This window comes from Pristis pectinata, chromosome 19 (genome assembly GCF_009764475.1).
Source record: "Pristis pectinata isolate sPriPec2 chromosome 19, sPriPec2.1.pri, whole genome shotgun sequence".
NCBI lineage: Eukaryota > Metazoa > Chordata > Chondrichthyes > Rhinopristiformes > Pristidae > Pristis > Pristis pectinata.
This window is the reverse complement of record NC_067423.1, coordinates 19,015,584-19,042,516: the sequence shown is the minus strand read 5'-3', so window position 1 is coordinate 19,042,516 and position 26,933 is coordinate 19,015,584. Positions and strand designations below refer to the sequence as shown.

The 26,933-nt window shown below is 41.5% G+C and overlaps 1 protein-coding gene across 2 annotated transcripts in view; it reads left to right on the top strand.

Annotated features, from left to right (window-relative positions):
- miox (myo-inositol oxygenase) overlaps nt 1–26,832 on the top strand; it is a 33,459-nt gene extending 6,627 nt beyond the window's left edge. Inside the window, exons 1-10 of one of the 2 annotated variants that reach the window (XM_052033402.1) lie at nt 15,426–15,496; nt 16,470–16,562; nt 17,093–17,173; nt 19,274–19,436; nt 20,506–20,573; nt 22,060–22,169; nt 22,857–22,924; nt 24,200–24,249; nt 25,669–25,781; nt 26,365–26,832. In XM_052033402.1, coding sequence (XP_051889362.1) covers nt 15,461–15,496; nt 16,470–16,562; nt 17,093–17,173; nt 19,274–19,436; nt 20,506–20,573; nt 22,060–22,169; nt 22,857–22,924; nt 24,200–24,249; nt 25,669–25,781; nt 26,365–26,473 — 891 coding nt within the window. In that variant the 5' untranslated portion in view covers nt 15,426–15,460 and the 3' untranslated portion in view covers nt 26,474–26,832. Of the gene's footprint in view, nt 1–15,425; nt 15,497–16,469; nt 16,563–17,092; nt 17,174–19,273; nt 19,437–20,505; nt 20,574–22,059; nt 22,170–22,856; nt 22,925–24,199; nt 24,250–25,668; nt 25,782–26,364 lie in introns of those variants that run through there. The other variant, XM_052033403.1, reaches the window with a different exon arrangement.
- Nucleotides 26,833–26,933: the final 101 nt, after the last annotated feature.

Genomic DNA, 26,933 nt, shown 5'->3' with positions numbered 1-26,933 from the left:
GGCACAGAAAGGAGACCTGAGAGTTGGGACTGAACGAGTGAAGAGATCCACAATAGAAATGAAATGAAACACAGGACCGAACAGAAGGGATAGAACGAGAAAGGAAATTTAGGAGGTTGATGGAGACTGGCGTCGACATGGTGAATTATTTAAGCCTAGCGATTAGTACTGGTGTTTTCGGGTTAAGCCATGATGATGGACAGATTGTTCCTGTTGATTGACAGGCTACCAATCTGGGCCCAGTGATTGATAGGCACTCCCTGCCTCTGTAACTGGCAAGTTGGCCAATCAGAAGTGTTGGAACCTTTGTAGCGATATGGAGGGTGATCCAAGGTTGTGCCAGGATTGGGATAACTGTTGTAGGGTCCATGCAAGGATTACCATTCTCAAATTCTGTATATTAGAAGTACTACTTAAATATCTCAATATCAACCATATTACAGTACCTAGGATACAAAGTGAGGCCAAATTGCAATTAATGTGCAGTAAGATTTGTACTTCTTTTTCTGTACTGCATATGCTCTTTTTGTTCGGGAAGTGTTGATATGGGCCTTGAATCCCGGTCTACCACAGTGTTAGAAACCCTGAAGAGTTTGCTGATCCTGGTGATTGACAGATTAAACCCAGTAATTGATAGATAACCACAAGTAAATGACAGGTTAATCATGAACAATGAGTTGTAACTGATGGGCTGGTCTTCCCAGTTACAATCAGACATAATGCCTCACAACAAGGATAGTTTGAGAAAAGCTGGAATCAGGTGCTTGTGGAAATGAAAGTGACAAAGTATGTACAATATCCCGTAATATTGGCGAGGAAAATGATAGATTTGCTAGTGGTGAGTATATCACTGAGCACTGTCTTCTGCCACACATTGTCCATTTTTCCTTCTCCACGTGTTGCTCCGGCCCTGATCCAGGGGTCAGCGAATGCTGGGAATTCTTGTCCTTCTAAGAAAATGCCTTCACATCTGAGCCCAATGTGACCCTACTCAGTTCTGGCAAAGGGTCTTTGACCTGAAACATCAACTCTGCTTCTCTTTACATAGATGCTGACTGACTTGCAGAGTGTTTCCAGCATTTTTATTGTTATTTCAGATTTCCTACATGTTTTTTTTAATTTCCAGGCCACCTCTTGCTATTAGTGGCACAACACTGCCATCTGTTGCCCACAAGCTACAGGTGCAGCCCCCGACAGTTTTCCCAATCTTTCTGGCCAGTGTTGCAATTCATCCCCAACAAACTTTCTGTGGCAGTGAAATTAATCTTTGGAGCTGATGGGAAACTGTTCAGCCTACATCCTTATACATTCCCTTTCTTCTTGCGCCTTCATTCGCAAATCACACACACATTTCAGGGTCATTTAAGGCATCAGAGTATATTAGTTATAGTCTTCACAGTGTGAGACAATGAATCACACTCACCTTTGCACAGCAGTCATACTGCAATTATAAATTAAAGAAAGTTATTTAGCTTAAGATGGACATAGCTATTTATGGAAGATAACGTCTATCTAAAATTACCGCTTCAGCTCTTAATGTATATCAGAACAAAATACTTACTGAACAAGTGAAAATTCTCATCATACAGCTTTAGAAAAGTATGAAAGTTATTCCTCATTGTCCATACAGTTGTCTTCACGTTTCATGCCTAACAACTGTTGTACTTTATATTAATCTCTTCAATGGCTGAATACTATCATGGCAAGCAGCATCTCCCATTTGCAAGACCTCATCAAATGGCCCACTTAAGAACAGTTGCAGTCAAATGCATTGATGGATATTTAGGATCAGAACAACACAAAGTTGCAGGGCCACTCAATGAAGTTAGTAAGCCACCTACTATTCTCCTCGATTCAACGGAATACCAAGGCACCTCATGGACTCATTTGAAATTGCAACCAAATCTCAAACACCATTGGGCACATTGTTCTGTACAGTTACAGACTGAACATTATACATGGTTCTCTGCCAATCCTGGTGCTCCCAAAGTCTCTCCTAAAGGAACATGACATTGGAAATGTACAGCAATGTGGTTCAAGCTGATAAATCTATCTCTACTCTTCTGCGATTCTTCTCACTTTTATAAAGGCAGCTTAACTCACTGGCTATTGGCTTTGCTTATAGGAGCAGACTTGTACAGCATTCACTCCGTACTACTGTTCATTTTCTGAAATCTCTGCCTCCAGAGTACCTCAAGAATATAAGACTTTGAACCATCTGGATGAGTCCACTTTTATTGGCACCTGTAAATGATTGTGCTGTGAGGGAGCTCGACAATAGTGGGCTGTGTCTGTATCTCCATAAGATAGTCTGGATAACTCGATTTGGCTTGACATGATGCCCTAGATTGCTAAACACACTGTCCCCTTCTTTGAATGATCTAATTAAGCTTATCTCAGGAATGGACATTTATCACACAAGAATGGGACTTTATACTCTTACAGCACATGGCAATAAGGTGCAACTTGCTTCTATTTACAGAGGCCTTCATCTTGGGCAGCTGTACAACAGAAATGATAGCTGCACAAACATTGCAAGGAAACCAACCTAGGAATGAAAAGTATGAGTAGAATCCTTACTCAGTTAAATATCTTCACTCAACATGAGCTGAAAATATAATAAACACAATTTAATGGAACTAAATATTTGTTGCAAAGGAAGCTCACTCAAATATTGAAACCAACATTCTTCACTAGTGCCTCTTGGTTTTTCTGCTTTTCCATGTAGGATTGGAAACTCCACGCAATGCTTCTTTTATGGCTGCCTCACTGCTCGATGGTTGGCCCAGTTCTTGGCTCTGAGCTGATGTGATGTCCTCTCAGGATGCCCTTAATGAGTTGGTGCCCATGTTGGGCTGGTTCCAGGCTGCAAGGTGCCAACTGGTGTGCCTACAGCCTGGGAAAACTGGCTTGGGTGCACTGGCAGAAACAGTGCCTGAGAACCAGTGGGTGCAGGAGAGATCATGACATCTGGAGAAGGACAGGAGTCTCCTTTCCAGCCCTGGCAATTGGTAGTGGACAGACAATGGTGCATTCATGTGACATTACTAAGATTGAACAGCTGTCCAGCCAAGGCTGACAAGAACATCATAGATCACAATTCTTGCTCCCTATCAGCAGGACTGGTGTGTTGCCAAGCAGCAAGCTGTTTTCTCTCTGAATCAGCCTGCTCCTAGTTCAGGGTTAGCTGAGCTCCAAGGGTGGGAGCTGTGACTGTCAACATTAGGCGAAGATTCATCTACTCACCTCACTTCAGTATCTGCAGGTATGTCACTTGTTGTGATCACTTAATTAACATGGACACTTCTAACCCTATTTCCAGTGTGTACCAAATACTTTTCTTTATTGTAGACTTGAACTATGTCACTGAGGTCCCACTGCCAAGCTTCGCAGGTGATCACTGGGCTGCTGACTTTGACTTTTCCACTTTTTTATGCCTTAGGTCATCGCCTCTCTGCTCTCTGTTCTTAGTTAATCTGTGGCTCAATCATACGCAAATATGACAAGGTGTCAACCACTCCACCAGAATACAGCCCATAGTAGAGTGTGGTATTCTATGGTATTTAAGGAAGAAGTTAACCAATTGATAGTTCATGCTATTTCTTGAAGGCATCTTTTAACATCCATATAGATCTCTCTGCTTCCCCATTGGAAGCAAGGTCACGTAGAGGTATTAATAGATATTTTATGTCATTACAATTACATAAAACATTCAAACTGGAGTATTGGATATTACAGCAAAGATTCACCGGACTTGCTTCAGTAATGCTGAATTTGCCATATGAGCAGACTGAAATTGTATTCTAGAGTTTAGAAGAATGAGAGGAGATCTCATTGAAATTTACAAATTTCTCAAAACATTTGACAGGACAGATGCAGGGATGATGTTTCCTCTGACTGATGGATCCAGAAATAAGGGCACAGATTCAGAATAATAAGTAGACCATTTAGGACTGAGATGAGAAGAAATTTCTTCACTCAGAAGGTGATGAACCTTTGGAACTCTCTACCACAGTAGGCAGTGGAGGTTCAATCATTGTGTTTATTCAAAGCACAGAATGGTGGATTTTTGGATATTAAGCAAATCAGAAGATATTGAATAGTGCTGGAGAACGCTGAAGGGTCTTGATGAATGGGAGAGCAGGTTCGAAGGTCTGGCTACACAAGAACACAAGAAAATAGGAACAGGAGAGGGCCTGCCCCACCACTTAGTATGATCATGGCCAATCTAAGCTGGCCTCAATTCCTCTGCTGTGCCATTTCTCCATACCCTTGTTCCTTGACCTATCAAATACTTATCCACCTCAACTTTAAATACTTCTAATGTTCCAACTTCCACCACCCACCAGGGCAGAAAAATCCAGAGATTCACCACCCTCTGTGAGAAGAAATTTATACATTCCTCAGTTCTAAATGACTGACCCTTTATCATATAGTTGTATCCTCTTGCTTGTGATAAGGTGCCTCTTTCAAACTGGCCTGGCATTCAGCAGCAGAGTAGTATTTGGCAAGGGAGTGGATGAGGAACATTGGTAAAGCTTGGGGCATATTCCTTGCACTTTGGTTGCAAGTTTACCTTGGTGCCACAGTCAGGGAAGTGTACGTGGGGCTTCACTCAGGCTTGGAGTGCGTTCTCTGGATGTCATCGTCAGGTTTGGTCCCCCTGCTATATTCTCTATACACACATGACTGTGTGGCTAAGCACAGCTCCAATGCCATCTTCAAATTCTCTGACTATTGTTGGATGAATCACAGGTGGCGATGAGTCAGCTTACTGGAGCGAGATTGGTCATCTGGTTGAGTGGTGCTACAACAACAACCTCTTGCTCAACATCAGCAAAACTAAGATTGTTGACTTCAGGAAGGGGAAGGAGGGCAAACACATATAGTTTACATTGGGGGATAGGTGGTGGAGAGAGTCAGCAGCTTGAAATTCCTGGGCATTAACATATTAGATGACCTGTCCTGGGCCCAGCACATAGATACAATCATAAGGAAAGCATGCCAGCATCTTTACTTTCTTAGGAGGTTAAGGAGGTTTGGCTTGTCACCGAACAGCCTAAAAAAACTTCTACAGATGTACTGTTGAAAGTATCCTGACTGGTTGCATCATGGTTTGGTACAGCAATTCGAATGCACAGAAACTGCAGAGAGTAGTGGACTCTGCCCAATACATCACGGGCACATCCCTCCCCACCATTGGTAGTACCTACAGGAGGCACTACCTCAAGAAAGTAACATCCATCATCAAAGATTCCCACCATCTGGGCCATGCCATCTTTTCACAGCTACCATCAGGCAGGAGGTACAGAAACCTGAGGTCCCACACCACCAGGTTCAAGAACAGCTACTTCCCTTCAACCATTCAGTTCTTGAACCAACTAGCAAAACCCTAATCATTACAGTTCAGCAACACTATGATCACATTGATCACTTTGCACTAAAATGGACTTTGTTTCTTTTTATTCTAATTGTATTCTTTCTTGTAAAAATTGTGTATAATTTATGCTTAATTTATCTTTATCTTGTGAATGCTGCTTATATGATGCTATGTGCCTGTGATGTTGCTGCAAGTAAGTTTTTTTTATTGCACTTGTGCATACATGTACTCGTGCCTATGACAATAAACTCGACTCGACTTGAGGATGGCACAATGTGATATTTGGCAAAAAAATGCAGGTGGCATATTGCCCAGGTGTGTGGTTTGTTTTTGGGTGTCTGCTTCAAGTTTACCTCAGTGCCATGGTGAAACAGAAATATTAGTCTATGGAAAGTGGACAAGGACCTTCTCCCAGGCTTAGAGTTCATTTTTAGATATGGATGTCAAGTCTGATTCAGTGTCAGTGTCCAGGTGTAATGTTCTGCTAATGCCTTCAGGTCAGGTTGGGTATGGAAAGAATTATAAATGCTCAGCTTTGAGTTGTGTTTGATTTTCCATCATTGGCTTTAGTTTTGGTCGAGTTTTAATCTTATACCCAAGCAGATCTCTAACACGTACATGCAGACTTCCCAGTTCCTGTACACACCAGTTCATACACCCTTTCTTCCATCTTCCTAGCAAGGTATAATACCACACTTCTCTGTGTTAATCATTATAATTCCATCACAGCTCTCAGTAGAATAACAAAATAACTGAAAGCAGGAATAGACCACACAACCCCAATCCACATTCAATCAGATCATCTTGACATATCCTCCCTATTTCTTTGAATCTCCTAGTACCCAAAACACCATCGTCCTTGACCTTAAATGTTCACAGCCCTTGGGAAAAGAGAACTCCAAAGATTTTCATTCCATTATGTGAAGAAATTTATTTTCATCTCAGCCTTAAATGGCTGACCCCTTACTCTTCTTCTAGTAACATATCATTCCCTTCTCTGCTAACTCTTAGTTTTCTTTTATATCTCTGCTGCTTTCTGTAATACTCCAAACACTCCACTGAATAATACTGCTAAATTGTTACTACTTGATCATTATATTCAGTATTACTCTGTGTTAAATACTTATTATTTCAACACTGCTTAGACTTTGCTGCATCTGATGAAAGAGCAAAGTTGCATTACCAAAGTGAAGCTGAGTTTGAAATGAGCAATTCATTAATTGGACCACAACCAAAGCCTTTTTCTGCCTGTTCACCTTCTCCCGTTGAAGTGGTGTAATTCAAGATACTGAGATCATTTGGAGACTCATTGATCTTGTTTATGGAAATTTAATTTCTTGTTTGGAGCCGGCATGAAAGCAGTCCTTTCTTGGGAAGTGATTAAATTATGAAAATCAGAAGGAAGCAGCAGGAAACATGTTGTTTATTTTCCTTTTATCTTTCAAAGTGTAACATTAATTATTCATTTTACTATTATGCAAATTAATATACCAGGCACTGTAGTACAATCTCTCACCAACTCCCCCCACTCCCATCATCTCCCTGCAATCCACTTCATTATGTCCCCCAACCCTACACCCACCACTATGCAAATGAAGATTACAAGGCATCACTGGTGGCGGAAGCCATTGTTAGGCAGTGGTGTTAAGGTGAGAAACAAACCATGTTATGCAAAGATTCAGCGAAGTGAACTATGCTGATTAGTTGAGACCTGGGTGGAAAGAGAAGGCTTGATTTTTGCTAACATGTCATCTTCTTTCCTCCAGGAGTTGGCCCTAGATTAGATAGTCTCCATCCCACAATAGGCAGGAAGGGTACTTGGAACAGGAGTGATGAGCAGAGAGCAAGGCTTATTCTACTCACTGGAGGTTGAATGAATACACTTAATTCTCACCCGCACCTGGTGTGACAGTCCCCCGAGTGAATGGAAGCTGAATTTTGCTGATCTCTATCACATGAATCACGAAGTAAAATACTGAAATTTAAAATTAAATGTAGTTCCCCTGAAATGCAATAGTTACACTTTCACAGTTTCAACTGATTTACTTAACAACACTCATTTCTCTTTATCCCCTTTAAATGAAGTGTTTGGTTGCAAATTCCAGTTGCTCTAATTACTAAAACTCTCAGACGGCACTTAAGCATCCTTCATCATCAAAGCACCTGTCCCTTTCTACAAGCCTTGGGTGGGATTGTTAGCATCCTTGATCTCCACGCAGTGCCTACACTTAGTGTGTCTCCTTCTGGTTCATTAGGAGCCACACACACATACCAGTGATTACGTTGCACTCTCTAAGAAAATAACTTAGCACCAATCATTTGCATTATGTTTTTCATATCTGGCATTTCTATGAAGGAGTTCATCTGTCTAATGGATTAGGAATATCTGGATGAGGTTTTCACTGGCATGGAATTTGGAATATTTCCCCTCCTTTTGAAGAGGGATGGGTACAGTATATTTATAAAGAGAATGGTCCTCTCCTACCCTGTAATCTGTTTACCATTACACAGCCTGCTGATACAATCCCAACAAACACACTAGTTTTTCCTATTTCTCTTCTCTCATAGAGCCAGCTGATCATTCAAAGGCCTTTCAGACAGGACTCCCTGCTTCACAAATATCCTTTTCCCATCCCTTTTCTACATTTCTTTTCCCAACACAGTCTTCCATTATCTGCTGCCTTGGTCACCAAAATCTGTAGGAACAGTCCTTCCAACACTTCTGCCCCTTATAGAAGTTTGACTTTATAACTTTCAACAAAACAAATGACGAAGATCCTGTAACCCATTATCCTTATTCTGCTTCCTTTTAGGAATTGATAGCTGATAGTTGCTGTGTATATTCATTCCTCAGCTAGTTAGCCTGGACCAAAAATACTTTATCGAGTTAAACTATCTCAGTCAACTCCTCTTCTTATTACAGTACTAATGTTTATATCTCCTACTCTTTATCCTTATTGTATACTGGTGTGGGTGCATGATCAGCTGCTGCAATGATCAGCTCCTGCAATGATCAGCTCCTTATTGGCCTCCATACTGACTGGCCATCTGTACCATTTTTCTTCACTGATATCTTGGCTTCAGCTCCCAGATACCTTGGGTAAATTGGCAATGGCAAGGTTTAACATTCTACTGAATCCTCATGAATTGTAAATTCTTCAGTTGTCAGGAGTTACCGCTTCAGGAGAGGTTTTTTGATATAACATAGAACAGGCAGTTCACTCTAAGGTTTCAGTCTTGTAGTTTTCCACAGGAGTATTTCTTACTTCCAGAGTTTTCCTGTTTAACAATTTGGTGATAGGAGGACAATTTCACATCCCAAATCTTTAACCAGATTCTTGTCCCAGAGAGAGTTAAGGATCCCATTCCTTCAAGGGCCCCACTCCAACTGAGGCCTCCTGTTACTCAGCAGTCCAGATGTGCCAAGAAATTCTGGTAGACCTGGATTGCTGTCACCAGAGGTCACCCACTGATGCAAAGGCCAGGAGAAAGGCGCAGGCACAGTAGTGGAGGGGCAGGCGCGGTAGTGTAGTGGTTAGCATAATGCTATTACAGCACCAGTGACCCGGGTTAAATTCTGGCCACTGTCTGTAAGGGGTTTGTACGTTCTCCCCATGACTGCGTGGGTTTCCTCCAGGTGCTCCGGCTTCCTTCCACATTGCAAAGACGTACGGGTTAGGAGTTGTGGGCCTGCTATGTTGGCGCCAGAAGCTTGGCGTCACTTGTGGGCTGCCCCCAGAACATTCCACGCAAAGATGCATTTTACTGTGTGTTTTGATGTACATGTAACTAATAAAGAAATCTTACCTTGTTGCTCCCAGCAGCCCAGTAAGGGACTGGTGAGCAGGTAAAAGACTGGGTGAGTGGTCGAGAGCCCAGTGAGCAAGTGAGAGATCTGTGAGCAGGTGAAAGACTGAGTGAGCAGGTGACAGACAAGTGAGCAGGTGACTGGGTGAGTGGGTGAGAGACCAGGTAAGTAGGTGAGAGCCCATTGAGCAGGTAAGAGACTGGGTGAGCAGATGAGAGACCAGGTTAGTAGGTGAGAAACCTGTGAGCAGGCGAGAGACCGGGTGAGCAGGTGAGAGACCAGGTGATCAGGAGAGAGTCTGATTGAGCAGGTGAGGGATCTGTGTGTAGGTGAGAGACTGAGGATCAGTAAGTGGGTGATTGGAAATTCACTGACTGGGCGAGCAGCGAGGAACCTCAATGGTCTGGCCACCTTCTGACCTGAAGAGAAGCTAAGTGTTGGACGATGTGGCCCAGTGTCTTCAGTCCCTATCACAGACCCTGTCCCCTGGTCACTGACTGCATCGGTCTGTTTGCCAATTATCTGTGATTGAATCAAATGGTTAATTTATAATCTTGGCATCTTATATGATTTTGCATTGAGCTTCCAGCCTCAGATCTGGTCCTTCATTAAGGCTGCCTATTTCTACCTTGGCAACATTGCCAAACTGACCCTGTTTCAGCTCAACTGCTGCTGAAACCCATATCCATGCAGTTGTTACCGCTAGGCTTTGCTATTCCATTGTTCCCAGCTCCTCTCCCATCTGCCTAAATTTGGGCTCATCTAAAACTCTGCTGCTCGTGTCCTAACCCACACCAGGGCCCATTCACACCTTTATTGGCTGCTAGACATTCAATGCCTTGATTTTTGGATTCACTCATCCCATCCTTGTTATTAAATTTCTCCATAGCCTCACCCATCTATATCACTTAATGATTCCCTGTTCAACAACCTTCAGAGATCTCTGTGACCATCCAATTCCAAAAACTTGAAGCTTTGGAAATCACCCCCTTAACTTCTATGCCTCCCAGCCTCTCTTTCTTCCTTTAAAATGACTCTTAAAAGCTAGTGGTCATCTCACAAATATCTCCAATATAGCTCAGTGCTATATTTTGTTTGATAATGCTCGTGACTGATCTTGAACTATCTTGCTGGGTTAAAAGTTGTGTGCAAATGGAGATTGTTGCTGCTGTTGTGTGCATCTGTGCATAAGTGAGAGCACATTTTTGCAATGGGCACTGGGTTCTGACTCTGCAGTTTAGCTTTTAATGGTGACTGGTGCAAATGTAGCCATAAAAGATAATGGGGAAGTAGCAGATAATTTTCCTTAAACATTAAACCACTGTTAGGAGGCTATGTTGTTTATGGAACTGTGTTATTCCTGCGATGTGTGATAGAGTTTGGGCAGGGCTGATGTTTGAGTTTTTGGATTTGTTGCTTGGGCCATTGATTTGCTCAGCAGATTACTTAATGGGTTTACACAATAGGACAGGCCTTACATGCCCCGTGAGAGGAACTGTTTTCCAATGTGTATTGGATAACTAGGTGCTGAGAGAAACAGTTCTATGCTGGACTGACCCAAGTCCCTTGCTCTTGGAGCTGCTGTAACAGGCTCCAGCTGGTAAAACAGGGTCAGCTTACACCATCTGTAACTAGTTTTGATCCCAGTTAATAGAGTAAGAGATTTGCAAAACATCCAACTGTTCAAATTACTGAAAGTTATTGAACCTTGAGTTCCTCTCAGTCATGGAACAGATTCCACCACCACATTAAAATCCTGGAGCAAACGACCAGTTAACCCCACAGACAATAAACACAACAAGAGCACAATTTACATGGAGACCTTCAGTGATTCACCATCTCTTTCTCTTGTTCTGTCCCCACCTCATTCCCTCACTTTTGCTCTCTGTCACCATCTGTGTCACTGTGTCTCTTCTCTTTTTCCATTTCTCTTTGTCTGGACATTCTGGACACATTGTTAATTACATCTCCAACTTGCTATCATTCACAGGTGTTTAAACTAATGCTTCTGATTGCTAAGCACAAATAACTAATGTAAAAGAGGAACAACAATGGTGCCAACACTGACCTCTGTGGAATCCTGCTTCTTACCTCTTGCCTGTCTGATTTTTTTTCTGTAACCACTTCACCATCTATTTTACAACTTACTAAATTCCTTTGATTCTATCATGTATACAGAACAAGAACCACAAAAGACAATGTGATTATGGCTCAATGGCCTAGTTAACTCAAAAATACCAGAAGATGTTCACCTGAGAGAGCAGATGGGGCTTTGGTTAACATCTCATCAGAGTGCAGCATTCCATTAGGTTTCTTCATGGAGAAAATTGTGTTCAGGTCTCCAGAGATGGACTTGAATCCACAGCCTAATGACCAGAACTGAAATTAAGAAATGACTGCCACACATTTATAAAGAAATTCATTAGGAAGGGAACAATGTTTGACTATCCGTCTCCTGATAACTCCTAATCTAATATCAGTTGACAACATGGTTCATTTTCAAAGACCTTTGGAATATCTTAACATAGTAATATCTACTGCATCATCTTAATTCCTCTTTCTGTGCTTTCTCAAATAATTGAGTAAGGTCAGTTAATGGTGATTCTCTTTGAAATATCTGTTATTATATTTTCTATTTCTGTATATTTCTCCATTACAACTTTAAAGATTCCATTATCTTTCTTAACATTAATATTAAGCTATTTAATTGGTTTATAATTCCTTGAATGGCCTCTCTTTTTAGGTATAAAAGTAAGATTTGCTGTTTGCCTATTTACTGGTAGTAATAGTGTCTTTTTTAATCTCTTCTCTCGCTTCCAGTAATCAATGCAGATACAATCCATTTAGACCATGTTTTCTTCTTTTTAATTTATCATCAATCTCTCTAAGTTGTGTTTGTAACTTTCTAATAACGTGTGAACTCTATTAGCTTTCTATTAAATAATGAGAAAAAGTAAAGTTTCTGATATGTTGCTGCCATTATTTGTGGGTTAATCATAGAACGTCCTTTAGTGGACTTATATACTATATTCTGTTGTATTTATCCTGAACTCTATTCATCATCATTTTAAATATTTCCCACAACTCTAACATTTTTTTTGCAATACATCATCTCTTATTTCTGACTTCCATACCAGAGCAGACTGAAGGGGTTGTAGGGCATAATCTTGCTTCTGTTTCCTATATATTTTTTATTTCTTTAAAACCATTTTTTTCCAATTTCATACTTTGGTCTTTGACTTTCTTCTGTTGATTTTCTTATTAATAGTTGATTACTGTGCTATGATTTTTATTGTCCAGTTGTCCCCTATGTGCTTGATTGTTCTATTTGTTGATTTCCCATTCGAGAACCAGCAGCGATTGCTTTCATTTTGCATTTATTTTCTATTTGGTAAGAAACAAAAACTGTTTCCTTTCCCCTTTCTCTATTTCTTCTGATTTATTGAAATCTCTCATGATTATTATTTTATAAATTTGCTTATATATTTTTTCCTTCATTTCATTAAGCTGTGATTTCTAGAATGCCCAGTTAGTGTGATCCAATCCTTCTAATTTTTTTATCCCAGTTAAAATGGATTCTGATTCTATACTAATGTTGTCCCTTTTTCTCCTGCATTCTCTAACTATGCAGCTATTCTGACTGGCTTTTTCATCACCATTTTTTCTAAGTATTTTTGCATTTTGTGTCTATACTTTGTATATACGTTGTACAGCAAACTAGGAAATTTGTAAACTGGCTCCAATATAAAAAGTGCACAATCAGATCACTAGAATAAATTCTGCACCTGTGAATATTATGATCCCATTCACTTTCTGGTCTTGAAAAATCTCCAGGCTTGATGAAATATATCCCAGGCTGCTATGGGTATGGGATGCAAGGGAGGAGAATGCTGGGGCTCTGACAGAAATTTTCAAACCTTCTTTGTCCACAGAAGAGGTGTCAGATGTCTGGAGGACAGCAAATAGGGTACCTTTATCCAAGAAGGGCAGTAGGGATATGCTAAATAATTACCGGCCAGTGTAGGGAAATGGTTGGAAAAAATTCCAGGGAACAAGATTAATCTACACTTGAAGAGCCAAAAATTGATCAAGGATAGTTAACATGAGTTTATTAAAAGGCAATCCTGTTTGTCTAATCTGAGTTTCTCGATGAGGTGTCTAAGTGCGTCAAAAGGCAGTGCCATTGATGTAGTCTGTATGGACTGCAATGAGACCTTTGACAAGATCCCCCATTAGAGGGCTGATCCAAAGGCTAAAAACCCATAGGATCCAGTGCAATTTGGAAAACTGGACCTGAAATTGGTTTGGTGATAGGAAGTACAGGTTAATGGTCGAAGATTGATTGGTATACTGCACAAATCAATGCCAGGACCATTTTTTTTTCCCCATATGCATTAATGATCTAAATGTGAATGTAGAAGAGATGATTACAAAGTCTGCAGATTGGCAGTGCTGTTAATAATGAGGGGAGTCTGGCTATAGATGATATTGATGAGTTGGTAAGAGGGGCAGAGCAGTGGTGTTAATCCTGAAGAATTTAAGGTGATGGATTTCGGGAGGACTTATACACACAATGAAAGGTAAGACCCTAGGCAGTACTGAGGAACCTTGGTTTACAAGTCCAAGGATCGCTGAAGCACAGCATAAGTAGAAAAATGGTTAAAAGGCATCTGGAATATTTGGCATCATTAGCCAGGACACAGAATATTTGAGCAGGCAGATTATCGTACAGCTGTATAAAACATTGGTTGAATCACAACTACAGTACTCTGTGCAGTTGTGGTCATCACATGATAGGAAGGATGGGATTGGAGAGGACAGGGTGCAGAGGTGGTTCACCAGAGTATTGCCTGGGATGGAGTGTTTCAGTTATGATGAGAGACTGGAAAGGCTGGATTTGCTTTCTCTGGAGTGGAAGAGGCTGAGGGGGTCCTGATTGACGTATATAGAATTATGAGGGGCCTTGATAGGGTAGATAGTGAGAAATTTTTCCCCTTAGCAGAGGTGTTCATAATCAGAGAGAACAGGTTTAAGGCAAGGGGTTGAAGATTTAAAGGAGATTTGAGGAAGACTTTTTTCACCTGGATAATGGTTGAAGTCTGAACATGCTAGCTGAGCAGATGGGAGAATGTACCCTCACAACATTTAAGAAGTATTTCAAGAAGTACTTAAAACCCTGGCATGGAAGTTTAAGGGCCTATTGCTAGAAAATGGGATTAGTATAGATAAGTACTTGATGGCTGGCATGGCATGATGCACTGAAGGGCCTATTTCTGTACTGTTTGACTTTATGACTCTCTGAACATCCATATTCAGAGATGTTTTACCAGACACATAGAGTCATTGAGTTACGCAGCACAGAAACAGGCCCTTTGGCCCAACTTGTCCATGCTAAGCAAGTTGCCTACCTGAGCTAGTCTCATTTGTCTGCATTTGGCCCACATCCCTCTACTTTCCTATCCATATACCTGACCAAATGCCTTTTAAACATTGTAATTGTACCCACGTCTACCACTTCTTCTGGCAGCTTGTTCCACAAACACCCTCTGTGTGAAAAAGTTGCCCCTCAGTTCCCCTTTAAATCTTTCCTCTTTCACCTTAAATCTATGCCCTCTAGTTTTAGACTCTCCTACACTGGGAAAAAGACAGTGACCATTCACCTTATCTATGCCCCTGATGATTTTATATACCTCTGTAAGGTAACCCCTTAGCCTCCTATGCTCCAGGGAAAAAAGCCCCAGCCTACACAGTCTCTCCACACAACTCAAGCCCTCCAGTCCCAGTAACATCCTTGTGAATCTTTTCTGCACCCTTTCCAGCTTAATGATACCCTTCCTGTAGCTGGACAGCCAGAACTGCACGCAATACTCCAAGTGTGGGCTCACCAATGACTTGTACAGTTATAACGTGACATCACACACGCACGCAAGCATGGATAATGCACATCCACATGAGGAGATGTACATAACAAACTTAAACAGACACATTGATAGATAAACAAGAGAACCACAAACAGGTCAGGGTGTAATGGCTGTAACTGCATGTTGTGCTATTGGCGATGAGATCATTAATCAGGTGAATGAGCAGTGAAGTGAAAGTGATATGGGGATAATTAATAAACTCCACTTAGAATGAGTAACCAATATATCTCAATTGTCTAATGATGAGCAAAAAGGTAACATTGTTGACCCTGAACATTGACCTTTCCGCAATCCACAGAGAGGTACTTTAGGGAGGTTAAGCACACATAGACACACACAATCAGCAGCAACATGAGTACATCCCAGTCAACGAGGCAGTCATCAATGGTGAGTTTGTCCAGAAGAATCTGAGTGTTGAAACTTATGGTAAAAATACTGTCAAAGGAAAGAGAGAAAGAAAGAGACAAAGGAAAAGAAGCAAGGATAGCGAGAGGGAGACCTGAAAACTGAAACAGAGATGGCATGTGTGAGAGACAGAAAGGTAATTATGAAGGAGAGCCCAAGGCAGAGAGAGAGAAAAGGAAGAATTGGAGCATGAAAAACGTAAAATGATTTCGGGAGAGAGGCAGAAAACAAGAGACAGCGAGGATGAGACAGAGTGAGAGAACCTTGGGTCAATGTTAGGGAGAGAATACTGAGTCACAAATGAGAAAGTGATAAAGGAAAGGCCCTGGTCAGAGAGAGAAAATAGTAAGAGAATATATGAGTGTGTGAATTAAATAGAGAAAGCCATGGTGTGTGTGTGTGTGTGTGTGTGTGAGAGCGAGAGCGAGAGAGACTTCAGTGTGTGAAAGAGAGCAGGAGACCCCTACATTTGTCATTCTATATTTCTCCAATGTTTGATGCTCCGTGTACGTTGCTCACTCTTGCTCTGTTTCTCGTTCTCGCACTCCTTGTTCTCACTGTCTCTTGCAAGAATTTGGGGAGATATATTGAACCTTATTTTTAATAGTGTTCTACAATATCTGACTCTCACTATGAAATTGCCCTGGTCTGTCTCTTTAATCCCAATTGTTTCCAGTCTTTGTGTTGCTTGGTGTCAGATTGTAGGTTTAACCTTCACATAAAAGCCATATGCTGTCCCACAGTAAAAAATCCCATGTTATCAATTGGAAGGAATTCTTCCTGGTTTTCTGAACAATATTTAACCCTTAAACTATTTCACTAAAAACAGATATTCTGCTCAATTAACTCACTGCTTTTCTGAGATCCTGATGTCCTATTAACAATGCTGAGAATTCTAATAAAGTGCAAGATAAAGAAACCTTCCTTAATCCCACTCCCTGTTACTTCATTACAGAGTTTAATCCCCATCAAACCGTTGGAGCAGGAGTGTGTCCAAACGTTGACTCAGAATAACAATAAGAACAAAAGTGAATACAGGAATTTTGAGGTGAGTAGTAGCATCCCAAGAGGAGGCTACAGGACTGTTGTCGAGAGGACGGAGACCAGAGCTGGGAAAAGAGAGAGTGTGAATGGTTTCAAGGGAAGTAAGAGAGACAGAAAAATAGAGAAAAAAAAGCCCCTGAGATGGGCAAGGTGGTGGTGTGGGGGTGGGGGAAGCGGGGGAAGGGTTGGTTGTGATAGATGAAGAAAGCAAGGACTGGGATGAGGTGGTGGGGTGATGGTGAGAAAAAGAGAGAGAGATAAAGAGGAGCAGGTTCTGCGGGAGAAAACTTTATTGGGGTTAGAGAAAGAGAATAATGCAGCCCAGGGTAGGAAAGGAGCAAGAAAAAGAGAGTGTGAGAGTAAAAGAAAGAGGGGAGCACTTAATGTGGGAGTCAGAGGGGTGAATGGGTACTGAAGTACAATTCTGCCTCCACATGAAATACTAGGTATGGACTAGCTTTATGTGGTGATGCTGAGGGGGAAATCCAATGGGAGAGAATGGTTTAATAAGTAGACTGTTTGTTCTTTATTTAGTATGGAGTCCTCCAGGACCGGGTTTTCAACACATATCGACTGATGCACACTTACCAGACTGTGGAGTTTGTGAAGAGAAAGGTGAGGGTTGATCCAAAAGTCAAAATCCCTTTTGGAATAGATTCACAGAATGACATAGCGCAGAAGGAGACCATTTCACCCCTCTTGCACGTGACTGTCTTTCAGATAAGACATTAAATCAAAGGCACATTTGTTCTCTCAGGTATATATAAAAGATCCTATGGAATGCTTTGAACAAGTACAAGGAATCTTTGGTGTCTTGGCCAATAGAAACATTACAAACAATAAAATCATGGTCATCATCACATATATTAAAGAACATCATAGAACAGCATTCAGTAAAGTCTATCCCAACTCTGTGCACAAATTGACAACAACAGTGACTGCAATTAAATAGTACTTTATTGGGCTTAAAGGGACAGGCTGAAAGGTTTGTGAACATTCCATATAAGTGGTACAACAGAGCCATCTGATCAGTCCCACTCTCTTCCTCTTTCCCCAAGTACTGTAAAAATTCCCTTCATACTTATGCAGTCCTCTTAAAAATTACTCCTGAATCCACTTGCACCATCTTTATGAATGGTACATTCCAGTTCACAATGGTTCATTGTAGTTCTTCACGTCACCTCTGGTTTCTGTGTCCACTCATTCCTGACCCTTCTGCATTCCTCCTGATGGACTGTCTCAAAACTGTGCACAATTATGAACACCTCTATCAAATCTCCTCTCAACCTGTTCTGTCCGAAGCAAAGCTATTTCAGTTTCTTGAGTGAACCTACTTAACTCTTTATTACTGGTACTATCAAAGTAAATCTTTTTCACTTCTGCTAACCAGAGACACAATACCTTTGTCATTCATTCCTTTCTTACTATTCTATCACTACTCGGCCAGGTTGCATCTCTGAGCACCTGTAAGCGGAAAGTACAAAGGTAGGGTTTTGGTGAGCTGAGGGACAATAGTAAGAGGTGCATGATTACACTATCTGTAGGCTTGTAAGTGAGAACACATTGTGGGATGAGGAGATGGGAAATGAGGAGGATTATTGAGGAAACTATCATCCTCAGTGGTTTCACTCTTGCCTCAGGTCACAGTTACATCAATGGTCTGGACTGTGAGAGGATTAAGAAAATAAGGCTGACCCATCACCCTCCAATTAGCTCCAGTTCAGGAGAGAAGGAAGTGTTTTAGAGCCTGCTGTGCCAAGCCTTTGACAATATGGCTATCATGCTTGAATACATGGCTATGTGTGTAATTTCTGAGATGTGGATGAGAGGCTTGAAGCAAAGCTAAGTGTGTGAGGTTGCTGTGGAGAATGGAATGTTAGGTAAATGCTGATAATTGAATGACAAGTGTGCGTAAATTATTTAACAAGGTCTTGTGACTTTGTATCCAGATCCTCAAGGCTTGACTTCAGGCTTTCATCTCCCACTGTCTTCTGGAGTGCTCTGACCCTCTTGGATACAAGAAATCTCTCCTCCTTTCTACCCCTTCTACCAAGGCCTCTAGCAGAGCATTCAAAAACTTTGAAATGCTCTCCTTCCCACATTACACTATTCTTTCATGGTTCCTGTGCACTTTCTCCATGACTGGCTACATCAGCTCCCTCTAAATGTAGCTCTCCATTGTACAGCACTTGTTGGATAGAAATCACTCAAATGAGCAGTAGCACAAAGTGGCTGTACTGACTGCATGGCAATCAATAGATACTGGTTAATTATACATTACCATCCATCCTATTTTTGGAGCCCATCCAATTTAGTTCCCATATCTTTTCATCCAAGGAGTTGAAGCTTTGGATACCCATTCTTTTCCCCTGGTTGGCACTTGTCTGACTGTACTTGAAATATCTGTTCTTCACAGGTTCATTCATTGCCAACCTTTGATTCCAATCCTCCTAAGCCAGGTCTATTTACAACTCTGAAATTAGCCTTCCTCTGATAAGATTCAGAGGAGTAAGTTTAAGCTACTGCGGGGTCGATGGAGCACTGAGTGAGGTGGATTTATGTGGCGTCAGTTTATGGGCTGAAGTGGGACTGTAGGGGAGGGAAAGATTGTGGATCATGGGTGGCTATGGAATTGGGGTAGGAAAATCAATTTGTTGAATGACTTATTTACCTGGTGTTTGAGTGACCTACTTGTCTGTCTATCTATGATTGCAGATCTCTCAGTGGACCCCATGTTTACAGACTGAGATGACAGTGATGGAGGCTCTTCAGATGCTTGACAATTTGGTTGATGAATCTGACCCTGATGTGGATTTTCCAAACTCTTTCCATGCCTACCAAACAGCAGAAGCAATCAGGAGCATTTATCCCAGCCTGGGTAAGAAGGTATTTGGAGATCACAGACAAGCAGAGACACACAAGAGATAATGGCAGATGGAAAGAATGAGACAGCAAACATGCACACTCAAGGACACACTGGCAGGGACTCAGTCAGATATACACACACACGGACAGAAATGATTGGTGGTTGATGACTTAATGTCTGAATCAAACAAACACAGAACAGTACAGCACAATAGAGGCCCTTCGGCCCACCATGTTGCGCCGACCTTTAAACCTCGCCTAAGACTATCTAAACCCTTCCTCCCATATATCACTCTATTTTAAATTCCTCCATATGCTTATCTACTAATCTTAGTAATCTCCTGAATTTGACCAATGTACCTGCCTCCACCACCACCCCAGGCAGCGCATTCCACGCCCCAACCACTCTCTGGGTAAAAAACCTTCCTCTGATATCTCCCTTGAACTTCCCACCCATTACTTTAAAGCTATGCCCCCTTGTATTGTGCAAATCACAGCAGCACTTGCTCAGTACAGTCTCTCCAAAAGTGCACTGCCTTTTCAATAGTGCAGTAGTTCCTCAGGAATGCCTTCTGGCTCTGCTCGTCCTCCAAGCATGCAGCAATCCTTCGTTATTGCCACTCCACCAGTGCAACTCTTTGTCAGCATTGCTCCTCCAACAATGCAGCATTCACTCTGTACTCTCAGTGCTGACCCGCCCACAGGTTCACCCAGGGTCGAGTTTAGTGACATGAATCGGGTGTTTGGAGACAAGGTTTCCAGTGCTCTGGATTAGGGATTGACGCGGTTGAGACGTCAGGAACTCGTGTGTTTTGGTGTCATAGGGTCAAGGGATTTAAATGTTTGGGGAAATGGAGAAATCAAAGATTGGGAAGAGTGTGGGGCTGAGTATTTGGAATGATGAGCATTAGGATCAATAGTCAGGATTACTCCTGATACAGGGTCTCAACCTGAAATGTTAACTTATATCTTTTCTCTCCACAGATACTGCTTGACTCCTTGTTGAGTTTTTTTGTGTTTCTGAATCAGGATTATTCATTCTATGTTGTATTGCAACTAGTTTGAGTTTGTTTGTTTTGTAGACTGGCTGCACCTGGTTGGACTGCTACATGATCTTGGGAAAATCCTTGCAGTCTGGGGGGAGCCACAGGTAAGGATGGGGAAGCCAGAGAGAGGAGAAAATCTTGAGTGAACCAGGGAGGGAGGATTAGTGCATGTAGCACTGCAAATTGACGTGACCAGAGGAACAGGAAAAGGCCATTTAGCCCCTTGAAGATATCCTGTATTCAAGTTAGATTATTGCTCATTCTTTGTGTGTCTGCCTGCCTTTGCTTCCATAATTCACATCCTCTAATGACATAGCGGCCATTTGGCTTGTTTACTCTATGCTGCCTCTCAGAACAATCTCATTCTCTTTCCTACAACCCATTCTGTCTCGCAAGCCCATCACCTCCCTAATTCTCTGACCACCCAGGGGAAAATTTATGGTAAGCAGTTAACCTACTAATTTTTAATACCCACATCTTTTTGAGGCAGACTGTGTCACAATCTGGCACCCTTTAGTGGCCTGACACTTATTACGTAGGTTGACCTGGAATTTTCATCCAGACTAAATGTTTTCTCTATTTAGCCTATCAACTTATTTAATGACTTTTACAATTAGAACATCTATTAATCCTCTGTACTGAAGCCTCCCTTAAAACTCTGCTGCCCTTGTTCTGAATTTCAATAGTCTTGTTCACTTAACACCTTGTGTTTGCTGACTGCATTGGCTCCTATTTTGGCAATGCCTTGATTTAAAAATTTCTCACTCTTGTTGTCAAATGACTTCATGGACTCCTTCCTCCATATCTTGGTAATGTCTTCCAGCCCAACAATCTCCAAAGATCTGTACCATCCTCCAGTTCTGGTCTCTTGCCCATTCTAGCTTTTCATTGCTCCATCAATGACCAGACCTTCAGGTGCCAAGGCCCAAGGTTTTGGAATGTCCCTACCCTCCTTCATTCTTTATATTGTTCTTCAAAACCAATCCCCTTTGGTCAAGTTTTTAATATCATCTGTCATATTTCATAAATTTGTTGAATTAAAGTCTAGTTATTACAACCTGCCCTCACAATTTAACCCTTTCAGTCTCATATCATTCTGGTACAACTGCACTGCACTCAGGTGTGGTGCACAAAACTGAGGTTAATATGACCCTGACCCCAACCCCCAAGTCTGACCTGTGTTCCAGATTCTGACATCCCAATTTCAAAATTATCATCTTTGTATTCTAATCCCTCTATAGTCTCATTCCTTCCAATCTCTGAAACCAGCTTCCTCACATTCTCTCCTTCACTTTCCTCCTTTAAGGTGATCCTTTAAGCCTAACTTTTAAACCAAGCTTTTATCTGCACTAATGTTTTATTTGGCCTGGTGGCAACTTCTTTATTTGATACATCTCTTGTGAAGCACCTTGAGATGCTTCTGCCATGTTAAAGGAAGTTACTGTTTTTAATGATATGCCCATGTCTGTAAGTTGCAATAATTTTGGGCTGATGAGGAGAGTGGTGGGTGCTTTGTCCTGGGAAAGGCCTGCTGACTGTGGGATGCTGTGCTGGATTGCAGTTTTGATTAAGATCATTGCCTCTCCATAGTGGTGTGTGGTCGGAGACACTTACCCAGTCGGGTGTAGGTTTCAGGATTCCATCACTTACAGGGACACCACATTCACAGACAATCCAGACCTCAAGGACCCAAGATACAGGTAAGATTCATCACACACACACTCACTCAGTGAGCTCTCAGATCAAACCTCTCCATTAAAAGTCCATCAAGAAAACCAAAAAAGGTCAGGTGTGGAATATTTTCAGCTCCTGACTCGCAATAGGCTGCAGAAATCTGTTTCCTTCGATCCTTCTGACAACTCCTTGGTTCACTGTGCTGACGTATTGCTTTTTCTCCGTTGTCCCTCCTCATGTTTAATTAGCCTTGAACCATTACCTCATGGCCATTTAAGGAATGCCCTCACTTGAACTTCTCCACCTTTCTCTCCCACTTTGAGGTTCCTTAAAATCTACCCCGTCTTAACTGTCCCTAACTGTGTTGGTAATCAGCTGCAGAATATGCGAGTAAAAGTTGAAGCGGGGAGGTGGTGATTGAAGATGCTTCATTGGGGAGGGAATTGGGAGAAGGGGTAATTTATGTTTCTCTCCACACAAAAGGAAGATTGTCACCAGTAATAGAGTGTTCTTCAAGATGACTGCAGCAAGAAAAAGACAGTAATTATGCCATGTTTCATACCCTTCACATTCCTCCCTTATTTGGATAACTCTTTAATAGTTTATCTTACTATATGGAAATAGAAGTGTGCAGAAAGGTCTTCAATTGTGAATGGAAGGTTGCTGCCTAGGTAAAGGATGTGCCATACACAATTCTGTTCTATATCCTGCAGCTCGCTCTATGGGATTTATGAGCCTAACTGTGGTTTGGATAAAGTGCTGATGTCGTGGGGGCACGATGGTAAGTGGTGATAGCAAGTCCAGCACTGTGAGTGGTCACTCGAGATCTGTAAGGGAACTGAGTATCTAATAGACTGTTCGACCTACAAATGTATAAGGGAACATTTGGCTGCTGAAGCAGATCCAGGTGCACAGATATAGTTAAAGAAAGATGAGAATGAAACTAGAAGCACGCCATTCAGCCCCTCATGTTGGCTGCACCATTCATAATGGCTACTTTTACAATTGAGTGCCACTTTCCTGTGTGAACCCCACACCTCATAATTCCCTAAATGTCTACCTGAAATATACTCAGTGATAGAGCCCTCCACTGCCTCTTAGATTGTGTATTTCAAAGATTCAACATCCTCTGGGTGAAAAAATTTCTCATCTCTGTCCTGAACGGTCATTAACTTCTAGGCACTCCAATCAGGGGAATCTTTATCCCTGCACCTGCTCTATCAAGCCCCATAAGAATTTTTTTATGTTTCAATGAAATCGCCTCTCATTCTTCCATACTCGAGAATATAGCCCCAGTCTAGTTAATCTTGTCTCACATGACAAACCTGGCATCCCAGGAATCAATCTGATGAACATTTGCTGCACTCCCTTTGTTGCATGTCCTTCCTTAAGTAGGGAGATCAGACTTGTACACAATATTCCAGATGTGGCCTCTCCAAAGTTCCATATAATTAAAGCAAGATGTGATGAAGGCCAAAGTAACTTCAATCTTTTCCCCCACACAGTTATTACACTGAATAATTTGTACACAGAGGAAAAGATGAGAACATCATTCGAACGGCAAATGGTCAAGGATTTGGAAAGAAAGTATATGAACAGAGATAGTGACAAGGCAGCAAGTGGGATGATCTGATAGCTCCAGCTGGAGATCTATCAGTACAGGCACAATGGGTCTAGTGGAAGGCACTGTGCAGGAAGTTCTTTGAGCCCAAGACAGAGTTATAATGACAGTCAGTGGATGAGAAGATAACAATTACCATCAGGAACTGGCTGTTAGAGGGCAGGTCCTATTTAATGCAAGAGTACAAGGTGGGGCAAAGTCATTATTGAAATCTACATATACAAGTTGGTTTGTCTTTGAAGCTTGGAGCCAGGTAGCTTGGTTGCACTCAATCCTGCAACTCGCTTGGTTAATGTGATGCAGGACTACACATCTGCAGGAGAGGGAGAGAGTGGAAAGTACTGGATACAAAATCCATTTATATAATTCTGTTAAAAGTCACACTCTGAGAACAGCTCTGGGGTCATTTCTGAAACTCTGATCTTTCCCTTGTAGAATACCTGTATAATGTGCTGAAAACTAATGGATGCAAACTTCCTGAAGAGGTAATTTTGAATCAATGTTGCATCTCTTCTCTGGGTGTCTATATCAATTAGATGGATAATCACTACCCTCGTTATGATCGCTATGAACTGCACAATGTACTGTGAAATTGCTGATGCACACATGGCTTAGTCAATAACACCATCAACTCAGTCAATAACACCATCAACTCAGTCAGAAGGTCACAGGTTCCAGGAATTTGAACAAATGATCAGGTTGATATTCCGGGTCAGTACAGAGGGAGTGCTGCACTACTGCAGTCAATACCGAGGGAGGGAGCTGTCATTAAGACAGCTTCGAGGTTGAAGTACACAATTGATAAAGCAGTACTAATGGAGTACTTCAAGAGTCAATGTTTCAGGTCAATCACCCTTCATCAGAACAAAAAAGTCAGAAAACAAGTGTGTTGAGCTGCAGAGAGATGGAGAGAACAGAGGAATTTGTGATAGGGTGCAAACCAACAATTACTTTAAATACCAGCAGTTACAGTCAGAAGAGAATAGAATCAAAGGAAAAAGTGGAAACTGAGATATAAAAGAGAATGGTTACAAGAAATTGCAGAATTCAATATTGAATTCAAGTCTACAACCCTCCCCATTGCTGCAACTTAAACATGTTTGTTTACTTACTTTTCCTCTTCTGATGGAGTCCCGCATGGTCAAAGTGGTAGTATTGAGAGAGAGCTGCAAAGGTTGGAGATGCAGTACTGGAGGAGCACTGACTGCTGAGAGAGGCTGTCTGACTAGTGGACCAGTGCACAGCTGAAGACACTATGCTAAGGGGAACATGGAGGGAATGTTTGTACTGTTCAAGGAGCAGTATGGAACACACACTGAAAGGTCATGAAGGCAAGACCAAGGGAGCCCTGGGAAGGAAAAAAAAATGGGGGTGAAGGTTTGCTCTGAGTTGCAGATAAATTTTAAGGATAAAGTTTAGGCTGTCCCTAGGATATGCAAGGGTTCGATTCCTGGGAACTGTCCATAAACCACTTTCTCTGTAGGTCAGAAGTGTCCATTTTCTATAGTAACTTATATTGTATTGCTAAATATACACTTGCTATAATTCTTTCATTTAATTCAATAATCACTAACAACCCATTATTAAACTAATTGAATACATACCGTATTTAATCATTAATTAAAAACATGAATTATTTTATTATTACAGCTAACTTGAAAAAATGCTTTAAGAATGTTTGGGAGAATTAGTGTAAAGTTGGATTTCCGAAGGTCATGTCATTTGTAACCTGGGGAAATCCTGTATCCGAAAAAAGTTTGATTTTTAATAAATTAATGTTTTGCCTTATTTTGTGTGTACATGTGGATGCATGGCTGTCAATTATGAACATGCTTATTGTCTGTTTCTGTCTGTGTCCGTTTGTTGGATATGTGTCTTGTCTTGTGTATGCATGTCTGCTGCAGGCACTGTATATTATCCGCTACCATTCGTTCTATCCCTGGCACACCAAGGGAGATTACATGCATCTCTGTAACAGCAAAGACCTGAAGATGCTGGAGTGGGTTAAAGAATTCAAGTGAGTCCATTTCTAATAGACATTCTGTAGATTTGATTTTTTGACGTTTTAGGGAGACAGACATCAGTCATTGTAGCTCAGGAGCCAGAGGAACATGGGCATTCCATTAGATAACCCCAGTTGATCATAGCTGACTAGTTGCCATAGGTTCACTAGAAGCAGGTAAAGCAGTCAATATTGAGGCTGTCAGGGGAGTGTCACTGCCAAAGTCATCAACAACGCCTCTGGAGTCAGCATTAGTCACCAGGGGGTAGGTCATTGGGGTCAGTATTGAGATTATTAGCAGAGTGCAACTGGGGTCAGTGCTGAGTGGAGTGTCACATGAGATCAGTGCGGGGGTCACTCGGATTGTCATGGATCATTGCTAGAATCACTATGGACATGGGTTAGTGTTCTTTGCACAGAGTGGATCTGAAATCCAAGTTGGCTGTTAAGGACAGAAAACTATACTGTGCATTTTGGGTGGAGAAGGTTGTGATGGGGTGGGGAGGGGATGTGAATGGGACATATGGTCAATGGAAGGTCTGTATTTTCCATGTTGATTGCCTTTTGCTAATGTAACCAAATTCTTCTGTGCCTGCAGTAAGTTTGATCTGTACACCAAGAGCGAGGATTTACCTGATGTAAAGAAACTACAGCCCTATTATCAACTACTGATTGATAAATACTGTCCTGGGAGATTGCGTTGGTAACCAGTGGGACATATTGCACCCAAGCTCAACACCTCAATCTCAAACTAACAATGGCCTTCAGATTTTGGGCAACTTCAGAAAATGTTCAAAATTAATCACATTTCCAAGAAACACCTAGCTTCCAAATGAAAATATTACCCCAGTTCCCCATTTTTAAGCTTATCCTATCATCTAGCTTTCAGCGTTATGTTTTACCCAGCAATAACTCACAAACCCAGTGACAATGGCTCTGTGCCTTTCTAAACATCATTGCTGGCAGATCCTTGCCTCTGCTATGTCTCCTCTACCTGACATTAAGTCTGAGAACAAACTTTGGAACAAGGAAGAACCTTGAAGTAAAAACATTTTATGTTGATTAATATGAAGTTTTTGATTATTTAAAATTCTGTTCTGAATTGTATTGCTTGCAAGGGGAATGGAAGTGTGTACAAACCTTGAGGAAATGCAACCGATTATATTT